The sequence below is a fragment of the Metarhizium brunneum genome, chromosome 5 (assembly GCF_013426205.1).
Source record: "Metarhizium brunneum chromosome 5, complete sequence".
Taxonomy (NCBI): Eukaryota; Fungi; Ascomycota; class Sordariomycetes; order Hypocreales; family Clavicipitaceae; genus Metarhizium; species Metarhizium brunneum.
Genome location: NC_089426.1, coordinates 2,031,527 through 2,049,380, shown reverse-complemented (window position 1 = coordinate 2,049,380; position 17,854 = coordinate 2,031,527). Strand labels below are relative to the sequence as shown.

Genomic DNA, 17,854 nt, shown 5'->3' with positions numbered 1-17,854 from the left:
AACTCCAAAATCAGTTCTGAGTCGACATCAACAAGCATTCCTTCCCGTCCACTCCCCAAACCCCTCACACGGAGTCACACCTAATATCCGTCCAAGCACCGACTCCATCTCTCTCTCTGGCGGCCGTCGCGGAGCAAAGCAAGCCGTACCAACCGACACCACATCCCTTAAACATGCCGAAACCATCCCCCTTTCTTCCTCCAAGCTCGCAGCCGATATATCGTCTTCCGCTGCGTCCTCTAGCTTCCCATCTTCTCCCAGCACCACCCAGCCGCCCTCGTTGACCAAACACGTATCCCCGTGCCGAACACACCGCGAGCAAGCCCTCACAGCACACCCCCCCAACGAACACCTCAGCCCCTTCGCCATACATTGCAAACAGATCAAACCGGGCTTCCCTCGCTCCCCCCTCCCAGCCGCGCTCCTCAAAGGGCCCCTCGCAACCGGCGGTCGAATCATCATCCTAACCGGAATGCCCTCCAAATACCTCGGCACTGCCCCTTCCACCACGCTCCTATTCTCCTCCCACACCTTCTCAATCTCCCTGTTCGCCCTCTCCAGCCTCTCAACCCAGCGTCTCTCCTCCTCCCTCCCGTAAAATCCATCGACATCGTCAATCAAGGCCCATATCCTGCCCAGCACAAAGTCCCCCGACACCCGCAGCGCTCTCCGCCTCTCACAAGCCTCCTTTCTCCGTTCCCGTTCCCGCGCCTAGCGAGCCCGAAGAACACATTGCTCCAGCTGCTCCCGCCGCTCCTCAAAGAAGGATCGGTAAAGGGCCGCGCCGGCGGCAGTTTCGGACTCGCGCCCAGCCACGAAAGCCAGTTGGCGCGAGTGCACCGCGGCGAGGAGGCGCTGGCGCGTCCGGCCCAGAGAGGAAATGTACGTTCCAAAGTCGGACGCCAGGTCCAGCGCGTTGGTGTAAAGTTCCAGTCCTGCCTGTTGGACGGCCGCGTCGACATCTTCACTATCCTCTGCGAGCCGGCCGCGAACCGGAGCCCTGGGCAGCATTGCCCATGAGGTACTCCGTAGATGCTTAAAATGAATGCTGGGAATAAAATAAACGAAAGAGAGAAAGAGAGGGAGAAAGAGCAGTGGTACTACCGTCTCAAGCCTAGATGGTAAAATGTCAGATTGTCGAAATTCCCATACATGTGACTGTCGTGTTATATATCAGCCTGGACAACTCCCGCTCACAGCTGCACTTCTGCCTCCGCCGGGAAATGCATAAGCCGCTGACACAAACAGTTCTGCGGACACGGTGTTACACCCGATGCCCTGAGCGAACGTAATGCTCTTTGGTACGATTTTCACGGAACGCTCGTTTGAATACCGAATACCCACCCAGGGCCAGGGACGCAGCTAGGACACTGTTCACAGACATCCCGTCGACGGCCGGAGACGTGCTCAACTTCCGTCCACAGCAATACCTTGTCCTCATCTATAGGTACTGCTACGATGCAAATTAGACGTTTGTTCATGCTGGGTGTCTCGGAACTAGCTGGCCATAACCCCGACTTCATGTCATAAACCTCGCCATAGTAGACTCAACATGTATGCGCTTCATATTCCTTCGCCACGGATGAGGAGTCGTAGAGGCAGCTGCCCTCAAGGAGAGACATTATACACCCAATGATTCTCACGGTGAAAAGAGCATGTCCAACAACAACGGCAGAGTATTACACCAGAGCAGTGATAGATTGCACGGGCCAACCCGCCACGTCATCTGCTATTCAGAGTTATGTGTTAAGAAATACAAAATGCCTTGCTGGCACTGCCAGACCTTTGCCAGAGGGCCTCCAGACTGAATGCATACCAAAGGGAAAGACATGTGCAACTCGGGATTCCAGTATATCCTTGTATACCGCCCGCTATACACGGCAACAAACGCCCACGGGCTTCCTTTGCCAACATAATGCATGCAAACATCTGCCATCATCAGCTCTCTGAGTGATTTCCCACACTATACTTGGAAAAAACAATCAAATTCAGATCCAATTCCCTAACGCCAATCCATGACCGTCGAGCCTTTGTTCCCTATCACAAGTCCAAACACAATCTCCAAATCTTATATCGACATACGCGCTAGTGGTACTGAGCAAGGAATATGCCAAGGCTGTTTAATGCATAGTCTTTGCAGCCAAAGGTCCAAACGCCACCACAAACGTATTGAAGGAAAATGGAAAAATTCCAGGCCAGTGTTAAAAAGATAGAAAAAAAAATCTGGTATCGATTTAAGGAAAAAAAAAAGACGACGAGAAAATCAAAGTGTAATATCTTCTAGCCGCGGGGCTGTTCAACTGTTATTTTGTTTCGTCTCTGTATTGTTTTGCGTCCGGTTTTCATTTTGAGATCTGGCCAACTTGGTCCTCGATGCGGGTTCTCCATTTCATGCCGAGCCATGCGATGGCACGCTGCGCGGTGTTACGTCGCCACTGCGTCGACGTGCAGCTTGCAGCTGTGCTTGTTGTTCCTTGGTGTTGGCGTCGGCAATCATTTGCTGCTTCTTGACAACCGCTGCAAGGCGGCCCTTAATCATCTGGATCACTAGCCTCCAAGTTAGCGTCCTGCCCGCAGACCTCTGACCTGAGCTAGAAAATACTTACTCTTTCGTACATGAGCCTCTTCATCGCTGTCTAGCTCACTGCTAGCCTCTTTGGGTAAGCTTCTGGTCGGCTCTTTGCCAGAAGATAGTTTTCGAGATACTTCATCATCGTCATTGTCCAGAACTGCCTCAAGCATGCGAATCGCAGTTCTGTAGGAAATCTTGCAGCCAGGAAGATTGTCATTTGTCACCTCGTCAATCGCAGCCGCACGACTCATCTCCAGCGCACGATCGTACATAAGCTTTTCTGCGCTGATGCCTGGAGTCAGATACACCTGCTTCGCTGTTGATCCGGATGACGAGATCAAGGAGTCCGCGCCCTGGTTCGATGGATGATTGGGGTGATCCTCTGGTAGCATCTTTTGAGCTTCCATCAACTTGAATCGCACGATCTCCGATTTCTCCAATACCTCGTTGAAGCGCTGTCGAACCCATTGCACGATAGCATTGATGCTTTGCGCGATGTTTTCCGTAGCCGCGGCAGATACACCTCCGCCACCGTCACCTCGACCCTTCTTGGACCACCAAACACTGGCAAGATCCATTGCCCGAGCGAGCAAGGTAAGGGACTTGACATACAGCACCAAGGCCTCTTCAGATAACGCAACAACAGCTTCAATGGTGAGGCCATCTTCATCTTGGGAGAGTTGGTCGACACCAACGCCGCCGAGACCATGATCCATTGAAGGTGCCATGGGAACAAGCTGCTTGTATTTGACTTCAGCGAACCCATATACACAGTCGCTTCGTTCAGCATATTCCGTCATGGCATCCTTAGTTCTCACGTCTTCATCTGCTGATGGCGAGCTCTTCCCATCTCCAATCAGACCACCGGGAGAAGACGGCGTTGGGTATGCTGGGAACGGGTGGTACATGGGAGGTGAGTGGCCCTGACCACGAACTGGAGCGACTTTGAAGCCAAACAGCCTCAGACTGGCATCCTGAATAGCCTTGGAAATGGCACTAGAGGCAGAGCCAGGACTAGCAGACAACGCCTGCTCGTAGGATGACCTGCGGTCGTGAATTGTGCGACCCTGGGCTACAAGGGCGGTGCGAGAGGACGGTGCCGGGATTGCACCAGTTGTTGATGTCGGTGCCCCTTGTTGCGTGCTTCGCCGTACCATCTGCGCGGAACGGGGGTCGGAGCCTTGGCCAGACAACCTTTCATTTGCAGCCAGTTCATCGGCCAAAGCATTGACTTCAACATGTCTACGCTCGACCACGACATAATCTCTTTCAAACATCACATCCTGCGCTGCCTTCTCCTCTTCGGTGATCTTCTTGCCAGTGGATGACTGCCTCAACAACCTGGGAGACGATTCGTGGGATGGGTTGCTTCGTGAGGTTGGTTGCTCTCGAGATGATCTATCAGAGACACGAGGTTGATTGGGTGAAGATGTCATGTGCTGGGGTGATGGTCGATGGATACCCAGACCAGCTCCCGCATCGCGAGGGGAGTTCCCAGGCCGTTGCAAATCGGTAGACTGACGTCTGGTTCGACCATCGCCATGGCTTCCCTGTGGCGGCGATCGAGGTGCGGCTTCCCGGGAGGATTGCGATGCTACTTGTTCCCGTGGGTTGTCTGAACCTGAGTGGCGAGCAGAGGGTGCTCGAGGGGATGGAGGGTATTCTTCTCCCTGGGGAATCGGCTGTAGTTCTCGTTTGGGAGGTTTTGGAATATCGTCTTCCACTAATCCAGGGATCTCACCCGTAACTGTTGGGTGGGAAAAGAAATTCTCAAAGCTTAGACGCTCCACAGGGCTTCGCTTGAGTAGGTTTCGGACAAGGGCCTTCATTTCAGGGCTGACAAAGACTTCCCTTGGGAATTTGATGACATCCTCAGCGGCTTCTATCTTGCGAAGGAGTTCAACGTGATTTCGTGCCCGGAAAGGCGGCCGACCGGTCATCATTTCGTACAGGACCGTGCCTACAGACCAAAGATCGGCCTTGGCGTCGTATCGCTCATAGCGGAGAATCTCAGGAGCCATGTACAAAGGAGAGCCGCACAGTGTGTCGGCCAGAGATGTTGATGGAAGGACTCTGGCAAAACCAAAGTCTGCAAGCTTGAGCATCGGCAGTGAAGCCAGACCGGCAACGGGTATTAATGAGTCTTGGCTAGCGGACATGATGGGGAGGGCTCTCTGGGCTCTAAAAGCTTGTGATGGAAGCAAGAGCAGGTTCTGGGGTTTCACATCTCTGTGGACGTAATTCTTGCTGCGAAGAAACTCCAGTGCACTCGCCAGTTGTTTCAGGAAGTGACGAATGACGACTTCGTGAAGACCCGAGTTTGGTGCGCTAGGGTACTTTCGAGCCATATCGTGGGTGGCAGGATGTGTAGACAGCTTGTCTCGCTTTTTGATAAAAAGCGACAGGTCTCCTAGTTCGCAGTATTCCATAATCAAGTTGATATGGGTAGATGATTCAAGGCAATCATGAAGTGCAACAATGTGAGGGTGCCGTAATGTTTTGAGAATCTGGATCTCCCCGTAGAGGTTCTCTTTTAGCTTCTTATTTAGTCGTTCGAGCTCAACAGACTTGACGGCAACGGCGGCTTTCGACTCCTGTGTCAGAGCACATCGCAAGTCAGTACTGGTAACGGTAAGAGGGACGGGGTAATTCGCGAATTTGGCGGAGTAACGAGTCGCAACTGGGGAATAAGGCAAGCAGGTTGAGGCCCGTTCATCCAATCGCTATGATCTCGTTGTTAACCCCAGGAGCTCGTAACACACCTTATGCCAGCCCACATACACCTGTGCAAAGCTACCCTTGCCAATCTCTTTGTCGATAACGAATTGGCCGATAGCCCGTCCGTTCAGCCTCCTCGAGCCGAAGGACGGCCCATCTTGACGACTTGCCATGGCTTCCTGATGAGCTTGTCGATGACAGGAAGACAGTCGATGTCTGTGGGAGCCCGTGGGCCTACAAGACTTGAAAATCGATTGCCAAAATTGTGGTCGTCATGTACTCGATGTGAAGCTTGCTAAGGATAAAAAAGATGATGGGAGAACGTCCTGGGAGTTTGAGGAATCCGTCCGCTGGAGAGAGAGGAGGCGCAGAGGTCGACAAGACTAAGGCAGACACGGGAGCGAGGGCAACGAGATGAGTCAGTCGATGTGAAGAAAGCAGTCCAGGATGCGTAGACGCTGCCGAATTGGCGGTGGGTAGCCGATAGGTCAGGCAAAGACAAAGGCTACAATGCAACTTGCAGTCAGTATGTTGAGATGAAGAAAACGCTTGCAGACTAGGTAGGAAGCGCGGCGTTGCATAGGGGCGAAGTGTAGAGGCGCAACGGCGCAACAAGATGGGATGACGCCTTTGCTTTTTGGAAGACGTGCCGGGGACGTTGCCGTGATGTTGAAGGACGTAGAGACCAAGCTCGGTGTGTGGGGGGCGAAATGACTAACACTGAGTGAGACACGGGCAGTTCAACGACAACGAGAGCTATGCGGAACGTGGCAGCGATTCGAAACGGTTCGCGGCAGCGATAGGCAGGGAACAGGGTGGTATTATGAAGTAATACTGGCTGTTCGGAGTACTCAGTTGCAAAAAGCACACCTTGATGGACGACAAAGGATGGTGAGGTCCAAGATGGTGAGCCTGGGAAGGAGTGACAGATAGGACGGACGAGGGGTCCTAATCTGGCAGCAATGGCAGATAAGACAAGACAAGCCAAGCCAAGCCAGGCCGGATGGGTCCCAGACGTCTTCTGCGGACTAGAACGAGGATGCCAGTCGAGCGCGTGCTGGCAGAAGTTGCCAAGTAAAGTACCCACGTACCTAAGTACTGAAGTACCTGGCAGATGGTACTCGGTACCGGACTGCAAGCTGGAGGCTCCAGGCGTGAAGACGCAGGCAGGCTGTGTGGTGGTGCTGCGGTGTGGTGGTCTGGGGCTCTCCCTCCGGTGCTCGTTGCTCCTGCCGCAGAAGGCCGACCCACTTTCGCTCGTTAGAGGAACAGACAAACAGACCAGAACGATGGATGAGGGAATGGATGAATGAACGACTGGATCGGATGGGGTGGGCGCCTGAGGGTGCCGGGGTTGGGGCTGGCTGCAAAGAATGTCTGGCGGGCGTGTGGTTGATTGCTTTGGTATTCTCAATCGATGTTCTGGCTGGCTCAGGCTGGCTCAGGCTCAAGCTGTGGCGGATGGCGGATGGATGGCGGATGGATGGTGGGTGATGGGCGATGGCCATGGGCAGTGGGGGCGGATGCGTCTGTGAAATGGTCTTGGGCCAAAGCCGAGGCACTGCCGAAACTACAAGGCAAAGACAACAAGTTGGGTATGCTGGCTGCCTGTGGATAAAAGCAAAGGGAAAAAGCAGCATTAGCGAGGGAGCGGGATAGAGATAGACGGATGGAGATGGGAGACACGGGACGAAGAAGAAGCGTGATGAGGGAGCACAGCACGACATCAAAGGACACGAAACGTGGAGACTGAGGCACCGCAGACAATGGACGATGCTCGACCAGCTATGTGACCATTTTCCTCGTAGCCTAGGAGATGTCTATGAAGTGTCCGCGCTGGTGTAAACGGTGAAGACGTGGGTGAGGAATTCCACATACATGCAACTACCTACTTGTACCAGGTACCTGTAGCCACCAATTGATGCGTCTGCTCTCGGTACTAAGTACAAGTATGTCTACATACATGTCCAGCGCCCAGCTGTCACTGCTCCGTGTCGTCTGGTGCAAGGACGAGGGCGTGACGCCGAGCCCGTGGGCCTGTGGGCTCGTGACAGGTTCCATCCGGGTTAGTGCAGCCTTAAGTACTCAAGTACCGAGTACTCACATGCAAGTACTAGTGTGCAATACTTCAGTACTAGACATCGGCAACATGGCACTGGCTGGGGCGTTTGGACAACGGGCGCAGTGGACGGAGCACCTGAGAGCAGTCACGCTGGGGCCAATTCAATGCTGGAGCCTCTCAGCCATGTCCCAGTGCCAGCCAGGCGCAGCGCCCTGTGCGTCCGCCTGCGTGTCAGAGGGGCCAGTCCAGACTTTATTAATGATAGACTTTAATGCACACCAACAAAATGCCTGGCTCCTAAGTTCCTAACAACCTTGTCGTGCTACAACTTGGAATGGCACCTGGCCCATCAGCGTCTAGCAGCACTCAGCAATGCTGGAAGAGCATACTGAAACGAGCTAGCCCACGTCATTCAAACGTCGAGGGCTTTAGCATGTGCCCTCGGGTTGCGTACTAGCACAACCTGACCTGGTCATCATGTAACTTCGATATCCAAATACAAGGCTGATACTCTTGAGGCCGGCTGACACCGCTCATCTCTTGAGCACTACAATCTATCAAGTACTTAAGTACCTAGGTACTTATCATATGTCCTCCCAATGCTGTACTCACCAAAACACTGCATTGGGCGTCCCGGATCCACCAACACCCCCAGCATCAAAGACCTGCCAGATGCAAGTGTCTAGACGTTCCCAGCAGACTATCGAACTAGGCGTCCAGTTTGCAAGTCAGCAGTCAGCCAGTCTTTAATGCCCAATGCCCATTGTTCTTCCTGCTCGAGTGCCTACTTGCTACTAACCTATCCATCTACGAGCGACTGAGAGGTACCCTATATACACTAGCATGACTGAAGTTGAGGCTCAATTCTGGAGGAAAGGCGGAATTGCGCAGGGGCGTCGCAGCCGGCAAATCGCCTCCCAGTTGCAACTCAAGCAGCATCGCAACATAGTGGGCACTGAACATGCAATCGCTAATAAGCAGATGGCTCGCTCCTTCCAGATCTATCGCAAAGTCGCAACTTGAAGACGAGCATGAGCACGCCAGCGTCTGACTTTCCATCGTTGGTTCACATCATCCTTTGCAGTCTTCTCGTCATCACTCACTCCATCCTTGGACGTCACCCGTCGTCTCCGTAACTGCAGCCTGCTGCTCGTGCATCCATAGGCGGCCTAGAATCAAGGCAACAGAGCCATGACTCTTACACATCCCAGCGTGCCAACAGAGTGTACCGGGTACACACTATCACGACCAGAAGTCCTGATCCCCGTTCGTTGTCTTACTAGCCCCCATGTCCATTACGGTAATTCTTTCCTGAATAACAAGCCGGTCGCCTCCCGTGTCGTGCTCTTTTGTTCAGCGATCTCAGGCTCTAGCGCCAAACGAACTAACAGAATGCAGGGTGTGTCGGGAAACTTCTCGATGCAGGTGGTGGTGGGCGGACCCTGATTGCCTGACTCGAGCAATGCATCGGCAGAATAGCACAGGCACAAGGCCAACCAGCAGCTTGCCAACTTATTACCATGGGCGTGGACTCGACCCTGCGTGTTCGTCAATTCAAACCATACCACGGAGAGTCTAACACTTAGAACAAAACACCAGCATCGGCAATGATGAAGCATAACCTGAGTCAGACCAGGCATCTTGACCAACTGGGCGGAGTTCCAGGCGCTTTTGTGGAATCACCACAGTTCACCCGTAATGACTTCCTACAATGGGTATTGTCCAAGCTGCCAATGGGTGTGGTTCCAGATCAGACACGTCCAGTCAAACCAATAATGTATGTAGGCACCCGTCACAGCTTTTATTTTTGCTACCCAAGGATCCCCCGACTCCGATGGTCGTTTTGAACTGGACAAACTAGTTCTCCTGTCTAGATGCCTAGCTCGCATTGGATGCTCTGTCTTCGGGATATCCCTTTTCGACTTCGCCATGCACCAGCCATTCATGCAACTTTCCCGCGCATCATTGCGAAAGACGCCCCCCTTAGCGACCCGTCACACATGGAACATCAAAACAAACAACATGACGGACTGATTGAAGGCTTTAGAGGTGGGTACCTGAAGAACAGAGCCCGAAGGTATCTGTATGTACTAGCTCCCATGTAATTCCAACGTGTGGCCGGCTGACTTGGCTATGGTCGTCCTGCTAGCGGGTTTGGCAGACAACAAGAACTGAAAGTTTGAGTACCTTATCGCTGTGCCTCATGCAAGATGCAGGAGGATAAAGCTACTGCAGCTTAACATGGAGTCAAACAACCCATGGCCGTCTTGGGCTGGTTACCGTTGGATAAAGAATGCACACACCGACGCTCAACATGTCTCTCGCTTGGCCACAGCTTCAACTGCACAGACGGAACATCCACCAGTAGCATACCAGGAGCACCAAGTTTGCATTCATTCATTGCATCCATTGCTTTGGTTTCCCCCGAATTTTGAACAGACGGATGCGACCCGGTTACCCGCTGGCATACGTACATATGCAAGTCGCCTCATTATAGACTTGATGCTTCAAGCGAATGAGCTAGACCAATCGAGCCCAAGTACAGTATCTCAAGTTTCAACCCAAATAAACCGAGATCTCAGACACTCACCTCACTCAGCCTACACCCCAGCCACATGCCAGTTTGTTCCGCGCCGTGAGCGCCTCCCTTTACGGCCAAGACATTCTGCTGTCCATTGGTACGAACCGCCGACGTAGGGAGTACAGAGTCGTCGTTCCTCATTTAACTTGGAGTGTCAGAATGTCCGTATCGCTGCGTCTACTGAGCGGCTATGGAGTACCAAGGTAAAATTGTCTTCAGCCAGCCAGCCACGTTCGTTACTCTTCGGTGATTCTTGTGAGCTTGTGTACGAGCGACGAACCTATCACTAGTTCCTTACTTTGGTGAAGTCGACGGTTTAAAGTTCCACAACGGCTGGCCAAGCTCATGTTCACGCTCTAGTTATGATTTGGCTGTCAATCAACAACACAAAAACAAACAACGCGTTGCTGTGATTCGCTTCATCGCCAGCTCGCGCTGGCAAAGCATCATGATGTGCGTCATCCACCACACTCACACCGCAACGCGACAACTTTCCGATCCGCCACAACTTTGGCGCCATCCCGCCTCCTATTGACATCACTACTTACCAAACACCCCGAACGAAGCTAAGGTTTGGAAAGCCACATCACCTGATCCTGATGATGATGGGATTTCATGTACGGAGCACAAGCTGTCTATTCGTCTTTTCAAAGAGGATCCACCTGGTTCCATTCCCTGGCCACGTGCAAAACCAGAGTGAAAGCTATGGCATGTCATGCCCTGGGCGATTTGCTAATGTGTACGGAGTATGGAGTATTGGCAGCAAGCTATCAGGTGCATCGCCAGCTCACTCGCAATAATGGATGGCCGCTAAACAATGCGTTTGGTTTATCTTGTTCTGCTGCCAACGGTGATATATGACGGGATACATGGCTCCGTCTAATTGGGACACCGAAGCCGACACTCCGCACCCCAAATATTGGATGGCCGGAACTCACGTAGATTCCCTCCAATGGCAGCGCCTGTGCCGTATGTCGTCGTAGATTGAACTATCCTTGTACTACGTTGCTGCGCTCGATGCGGAAATGCACCGGGTCACAAGGTGGTGGCCGCTTGTCGGGTTGTCGCTGGGCATGAATGGCCGCCAGTGCCGTGTATAAGTCTCCTCGTCTCTATGCGCCTTTACCTCTTCTTCTTTGCATGGTAAATACCAACCTGGTCGACTCTGTCTCATTGCAAACAGCTATAATCTCACCTCTCGTGTTTCCCTACGCCATGCATGCAACACTCTTCTTACCTTTGGCAAGAAGCAGCACGACAACAAACACAGGGTCAAGATCATGTCTCCATTTCGATCTGTGCTTGCAGCGGCTTGGGGATGACCAGTCATAATGATAAGGAAAGCATCGAGCATCTTTGCAACCGAATTTCAAGACTTGTATGACGAAGCCCTGAACAGTTAGTTGCACTGGCCATCGCAGGTAGATAGTGACCATGCAAACCTGCCAGCCGGGCTTGCTGTCACCGATACTTCATGTGTGGCCTTTCCCTTATTCCTAGGCTACTTGGCATCTTGATATGTTTGACGCAACCGGGTGTCTACGCACGCATCTAGAGTGAGAAAGACACGGCACATATCCCGTCGTTGTAAGTGAATTTCCACGCTATATAATGGTCCCAATACCACATCCCAAAACAGAAAAATAACACCATTCGCGCCAGTCTGGAGACCTCTATTACTCCTCCGATGTTCGAACAGAGCCGGTGTTTCATGTCAATGGTACATCCAAATATCGCGTATTCCGTTTCCCATTGCGCCTTCATGATGCCAATGGCCGGCTATCTATGAAGGCGGCCGTAAGCCCTGACCCCATTTTCTCGAGCCAGGGGGGGTATCTGTGGTACGACAAAGCAAATAATACTAAAAAAAAAAAGTCATAAGCATGCGTGTCATCCATTTCTCAAAACCATGTCACTCAAAATCTTGAGCTTGCACTTCATGCTACCGGGTAAGTGGCATCTACTTTCGACTTGATATTAGTGACCATGAGATTTCTCAACGGTAGGAAGCTCATTGATGGCCGCAGTGATGATGCCCAGACCCTTGCGAAGCTCAGCCTCGTTGATGACCAGGGGAGGGGCGAAGCGGATTATGTCTCCGTGAGTTGGCTTGGCCTAAGGGGAAAACTGTTAGCGTTCACGTGTGCTGGTCGTCGCCAGTGGCTGGTTTGTGTATCAACTGACCAGTAGGCCTTTGTTCTTGAGGAGAATGCAGAGGTCCCAAGCAGTGCGGCCAGATGCAGCAGCCTCGTCAATGATGATGGCATTCAAGAGACCCTTGCCGCGGATGGTCTTGATAATGGGGTTGTTGAGGGCGGCAAGACTGTCGCGGAAGAGTTTGCCGAGGCGCTCGGCATTTGCAATCATGTTCTCCTCCTCAATGAGCTCCAGAGCTCGGATAGAGACGGCGCATCCAAGTGGGTTACCACCGTACGTGGAACCGTGAGTGCCAGGCTCAACGACGAGCATAACTTCTTTGGAGCTCATGACGGCGCTCACCGGATACATGCCACCAGAGATGGCCTTGCCTAGGGTAACCATATCAGGCTTAATGCCAGACCACTCAGAGGCAAGCATGCGGCCAGTCCGGCCGATACCAGTCTGGATCTCGTCGCAGATGAGGAGAACGTTGTGCTTCTTGCAGAGCGCGTGAACCTTGACAAGGTAGTCCTCGTCCGGAACCACGACACCAGCCTCACCCTGAATGGGCTCGACTAGGAAGGCAGCAGTCTGCTTCCCGTGAGCTTCAAGCACTTCTTCGAGGTCTGCAACATTGTTGAACCGAATGGGCTTGCCGGTGGACGGGCTAGCGGCGCCGATATTGGGAATATAAGGGCCGTAGTTGTCCTTGGACTCGGGGTCGGTGGACAGGGTGATAGCAGTCATCTGCAACCACGGATTACAGTTAGCAGATATAGTTACGCACTGATATGATTGAATAGCAGCGGGCGGTACGAATTGGATGGCGGCGGCGGCGGTAACGTACCGATCGGCCGTGGAAGTTGTCAGTGACACAGAAGACAAGAGCCTTGTCCTTCTCAACTCCCTTCACTTTATAAGCCCACTTCCGGGCAATCTTGACAGCGGTCTCGGTAGCTTCAACGCCAGTGTTCATTGGCAAGACCATTTCGTAGCCAAAGACCTTGCGGATCTTCTCAGCCCACTTGGGGAACACATCGTTGTAGAAGGCTCGCGAGGACAGGGTCAGGCGGCTGGCCTGCTCAGTCAAAGCCTTGACCAGTTCCGGGTGGCAATGGCCCTGGTTCACGGCACTGTAGGCAGAAAGAAAATCAAGGTACTGGCGACCCTCGGGGTCCCAGACATTTACGCCCCGGGCCTTGGAGAAGACGACGGGCAGAGGGTGGTAGTTGTGGGCGGCGAACTCGTTCTCGGCCTTGATTGCAGCCTCCGTCGAAGCGGCGTGATACCGGGCGCTGGTGGTGCCCGAGACGGCGGGGGTACCGGCCTCTGCATGGGGAGCCATTTTGAAAGGAGAACAGGATCCCAATCGAAGAAATGTGTAAAATAGTTGGACGACCTTTTGCGATGTACGCGGACAGGGGTCAATTTGGGACTCCAAGAGCGCTAGATGGACAGCTGCAGCGACTGGGGCATTAGTAAAGCAAGGAAGAGAAAACGGTGAATGAGGACGGCGAGAATGGCAATCAATGGTGGAACAGCAAACGATGTCTGGGTTTTATGGAGCGGCAGCCACCGACACCGCCAGTACGGAGTGAGCACTGAAGGCTGCCAAGGACCACATCCGTAACGTAATTGAAGTAGAGAAGCCACCAGACAGGTTGTTGCGCACAGGCTGGGCACAAGGCAAAAAGAAAAAGAGGCAACTCAAGTCAACATTGAATCAAGTGTTACTCCATGCCCGTACATAATGTCTGGTACAATGCCCGCCCGCTGGCGAAACTACCAGACCCCTCGAGTAGCCGACAGCGGAACACGAGAGGTAGGCACCTGCAGTGGTCCGGGGTTTGAGCAACTTGGGGGACTCGGAACCTCGGGGCGGTTCGTGCTAAGAGCTAGGCTGCGTACCTTGATAAAAGGCGGTTGCTTGTTTGGGCAAAGGGCTGCCTTGGTCAACGGAGAGTCGGAGACAGCTCAAGGTGATGACTTCCGGTAAGGCGATGCTGGACGGTCGCAACAGAATATCGGCAAGACAGAGTTTTCTCTGGGCGGGGTGGCCCAAAGGTATTCCCCCTTCCAATTTATACGTGGCACGAGACGAGAAAACCCATCATTTGCCTCCGACGAAGTTTGTCCGCCGCTATACCCCTAAGTGCAAGTGGACGCTCAGAGCGGAGGCCCGGCGTCGTGAAGGAGACAAGGCGTTGGCTGAAGGTTGGCTGGACCGGAACATCTGTGGTGCCACCACCTTGGCGGACACGGGGGGTTCTGCTGGCGCTTGAGGCCTCGCCTGGCTTCGGCGGTCCATGCCTGGCTCCTGCGTGGAGATGATGTCGTCGTTCGCCGCAGAGGTTGGCAAAATGAGCCAGAGGAATGCCGAAGCCAACCGGCCCACACGGGCGCCGTTGTGTTGTGACATGCCCCCGTTGTCCCAATCGATGCTGGTGGCATCTATCTATCGTCCGCTGGCCACCGTTAGCCTTGGGCCGCCTAAAGTCCTCCCGTGTGGCATGTCTGCTCTGTAGATGTTGGCCGAGATGACTGTTGACGGGCGCCCGAGTTCGTTGACCCAGTCTCACGGGCAACGGCCAGTCTCACCACGGTTTGAGCCTCTGCGCTGAACGACCTTGTACCACACCGAGGAGCTGAGGAGCTGAAGACGGAGGAAGCTGACTCTTGTGTGCGCTCCGGCCCTGCTCCATTGTGGCTGTCGACCCCGGAATGGCGTACGGGGCAGGGATGCACCTCCGTGAAGCAGCGGCCCAATAGAGAGGCAAGCATTACGTGACCACCAGCCCAGGCCATGTCATGTACGCTGTCATGTACGCCTCCCCAGACCCCAGAGTCGTTTGAACATCTGGAGAGACTTGTCTGTGGTCCGGATCGAGCAAGGCAGACATGCTACGTCGGATCTGCCGTCGTGGAAACCATGAGTGCTGCAAGGCAGTAGCATGCCGTAGGCGGCGCCCCCACCGGAGACTACGGTTGGTTGGCCGTTTATGCGGACGTGAATGTGCCTCGTGGATGTCGCCTTGTATTGCTGCACGTGCGTCAGTCTCCAGCCGGGCCCATCGCCTTGCATAGACGACGTGAAACTTGTCACTATCCAAGTCGTCAATTGAAGACGGTCAGAAGATGATGGGGAGCCAACGCCGGGGGGCCACGGGCGTTGCATGGCGGCAGGTGCGACCAGCCAGTCTCTACACAACCCCCGAGACCGGCTCTAGCGGCGGGAGGTCCCACCGCCGACACCCGGTGTCTGCTGACATCAGTCAGTCAGCCAACCAGAACCAGCTGGGGTGGGGCAGGCGCTTGATGATTGGCCGCCTCCACTCGTGCCATGTCGACCCAGCCAGACGCACCTCGTCCCCCCAGATCTGCCTTCGCCTCGATATCAAAGAGCAACCTGGGGAATCCAGCACTTGACGGCGTTAGCCTGGCTCGGCAATCTCACGTCCAGGAGCGACGCTTGGTGCCCGGATCTCTTGTTCCAGAACTCCGAGCTCGCCCTATCAATGGTTCCCTCCCTTGGCGTGGTCCCGGACACATCTTGAGCGCGTTGGCGCGTGTGCAGGCTTCAACGAGCCAGCCATGGCCATATCTCCCGCTCATATTCGCCGCAATGAGCGCAACCGTCCCAACTTCCTTCGCGATATAATCATTATTCGCCTGATTAATGCCTGGTGGATTGCTACCTTCTTCCAGCCGGATGAATACTTCCAGTCTCTTGAGCCGGCATGGCGTCTGGCTTTTGGTCCCAACAGCGGTGCATGGCTGACCTGGGTCAGCTTCCCCGTCACCATTCCATTGCTGTCGTATCATGTTCTTAATTACTAACAAAGCGCGATATAGGAATGGCAACATCAACTGAGGTCCTCACTTCACCCGGCCATCTTCTCAGGAGGCTACCTTGTTGCGGATGGGATATCAAAGCTAATCCCAGCCGGCAATATGCTGCGATCTGCCATTGTAGTTGGCTCGCCAAAAGTTTTGCAGGCCATGATTGCTAGCCTGGGTGATTGGTATACTTGGCAACTCGCTGTCAACATCTTTGGCCCAGACAGCAATGCTTCCTTCTTTGCAGTACGTCTTCACAGCTGCCATATGTCGATCCCCGTCCTCGTAAATCTATCTAACACCACTTTAGCTCTTTCTCCAGCTTTTCAGCGCCTGGCAATGGTACTGCTCTACCCGCACCTTTTCTAATTCTTTGGAAACAACCCTTACTGTCATGGCCCTTTATTACTGGCCGTGGCGAATATTTAGTGCGGCCGTCTCGACAAAAGAGAACCCTAAGCCAGCCAACATTCTTGGAAACATATGGGGTCTCCGGCTATCTCTCTGTTTGGCTGCGTTTGCCGTGGTGCTTCGGCCTACAAATCTTCTCATTTGGGCCACCATTTCAGGCATGGCCTTGACCAGAGCGTCCCTGAAGGGCTCATCTCCCTTGACCTGGTCCATGATCCTGCTTCTTGCTAGGGAGGCTTTCCTATGCGGCTCATTAATACTCGGCACATCTGTCGCGTCTGACTACTTCTACTTTGGGTTCTGGACCTTCCCCCCTTACAACTGGCTCAACTTCAACATTTCGAAATCGCTAGCTGTCTTCTACGGCCGAAATCCCTGGCACTACTACCTATCTCAGGGCGCGCCTCTCCTCTGCACTACCAGCTTACCGTTCGCCCTCTGGGGTCTATACAAACCAGGCTCCTCATCAACAAACGAGAGAAACATTCTGCGTGTCTTGTCCTCTGCCGTCTTCACCACAGTCGTTGCTCTATCCCTCATCTCACACAAAGAAGTCCGCTTCATCTACCCCCTCCTCCCCATACTGAACATCGTGGCCGCTCCATGGGCCGCCTCCTTCTTCACCTCGCCGCCATCATCCAAAGCAGCCACCTCCCGTCCCCGCCTCCGCAACAAGCCCTATCTCATCGCTGCTCTCGGTGTCAATCTCATTCTCGCCGGTTACCTCTCCTTCCTCCACCAACCGGCCCCGCTAAACGTCCTATCGTACCTTCGGAAAGAATACGAACGCGTCCACCCGACCTCTGTTCGACTCGCCCACGAAGCCCATCAACCTCCGACACCTCGCGATGAACTATTCGCCCTGTTCCTCATGCCATGCCATTCTACGCCGTGGCGATCCCACCTATACTACCCTGGCCTGGATGCATACGCGCTGACTTGTGAGCCGCCGCTGGATACTCAGCCCAATACACCTGCGAGGGACAATTACCGCGATGAGGCGGATAGATTCTACGACGACCCTATAGGCTTTCTAACTAATGAGCTGTTTGGACCACAGCCTAAAATTGGCATTCCTCGCTATATTGTCGGGTTTGAGGGAATCGAGCCTTGGTTGCTTACGTTTCTAGACACTCCGGCCGGCAAGGCACTTGGCATCAAGCCTCGTCGTGTCTGGGGTGGATTCAACGGCTTCTTCAACGAAGACTGGCGAAGGTCAGGCCGGATGCTAGTTTGGGATACCGGCGTATATCTTGATGCTCCGCACGACAAACATCAGCCTTGACGTATTACTTCAAGCTTGAGACCGTGCATAGCCAGATGGATCCATTAGTGTCCAGAAACACATTTACAGAGAAAAATGTCGTATGTAATATATAGTGTATATATTATTGAATTGGGAATAAATAAAATAGTAGCAAAACTATCCTGGGATATCATTGGTAGAGAGGCGGCTCTATTCACTTCCATGTAAAAAACAAGCCAGCTCTTCCTTGTCCCTTCCTTCGCTCACGAAATGAACAGGTGTTGTGGA

General features: G+C 53.5%; 4 protein-coding genes across 4 annotated transcripts; 1 reads left to right on the top strand and 3 right to left on the bottom strand.

Annotated features, from left to right (window-relative positions):
• Positions 1 to 711: 711 nt before the first annotated feature.
• G6M90_00g087090 (uncharacterized protein) lies at positions 712 to 1,011 on the bottom strand (the record flags this gene model as incomplete). Its single annotated transcript, XM_014686923.1, has 1 exon — positions 712 to 1,011. One exon carries the CDS (start codon positions 1,009 to 1,011, stop codon positions 712 to 714), a length of 300 nt encoding a protein of 99 aa, XP_014542409.1.
• Positions 1,012 to 2,389: 1,378 nt separating this feature from the next.
• Positions 2,390 to 5,463, bottom strand: ATG1 (Serine/threonine-protein kinase ATG1; the record flags this gene model as incomplete). Its single annotated transcript, XM_066131303.1, has 4 exons — positions 2,390 to 2,547; positions 2,607 to 5,166; positions 5,244 to 5,295; positions 5,354 to 5,463. The coding sequence occupies 4 exons, from the start codon at positions 5,461 to 5,463 to the stop codon at positions 2,390 to 2,392; spliced, it is 2,880 nt and encodes a 959-aa protein (XP_065987418.1).
• A 6,447-nt stretch (positions 5,464 to 11,910) lies between these two features.
• On the bottom strand, positions 11,911 to 13,417 carry otaA_1 (Ornithine aminotransferase; the record flags this gene model as incomplete). The annotated part of the gene is made up of 3 exons (XM_014686925.1): positions 11,911 to 12,048; positions 12,118 to 12,819; positions 12,920 to 13,417. The coding sequence occupies 3 exons, from the start codon at positions 13,415 to 13,417 to the stop codon at positions 11,911 to 11,913; spliced, it is 1,338 nt and encodes a 445-aa protein (XP_014542411.1).
• Positions 13,418 to 15,663: 2,246 nt separating this feature from the next.
• Positions 15,664 to 17,605, top strand: GPI10 (GPI mannosyltransferase 3; the record flags this gene model as incomplete). The annotated part of the gene is made up of 3 exons (XM_014686926.1): positions 15,664 to 15,855; positions 15,925 to 16,155; positions 16,220 to 17,605. The coding sequence occupies 3 exons, from the start codon at positions 15,664 to 15,666 to the stop codon at positions 17,603 to 17,605; spliced, it is 1,809 nt and encodes a 602-aa protein (XP_014542412.1).
• Between the last annotated feature and the right edge of the window lie 249 nt (positions 17,606 to 17,854).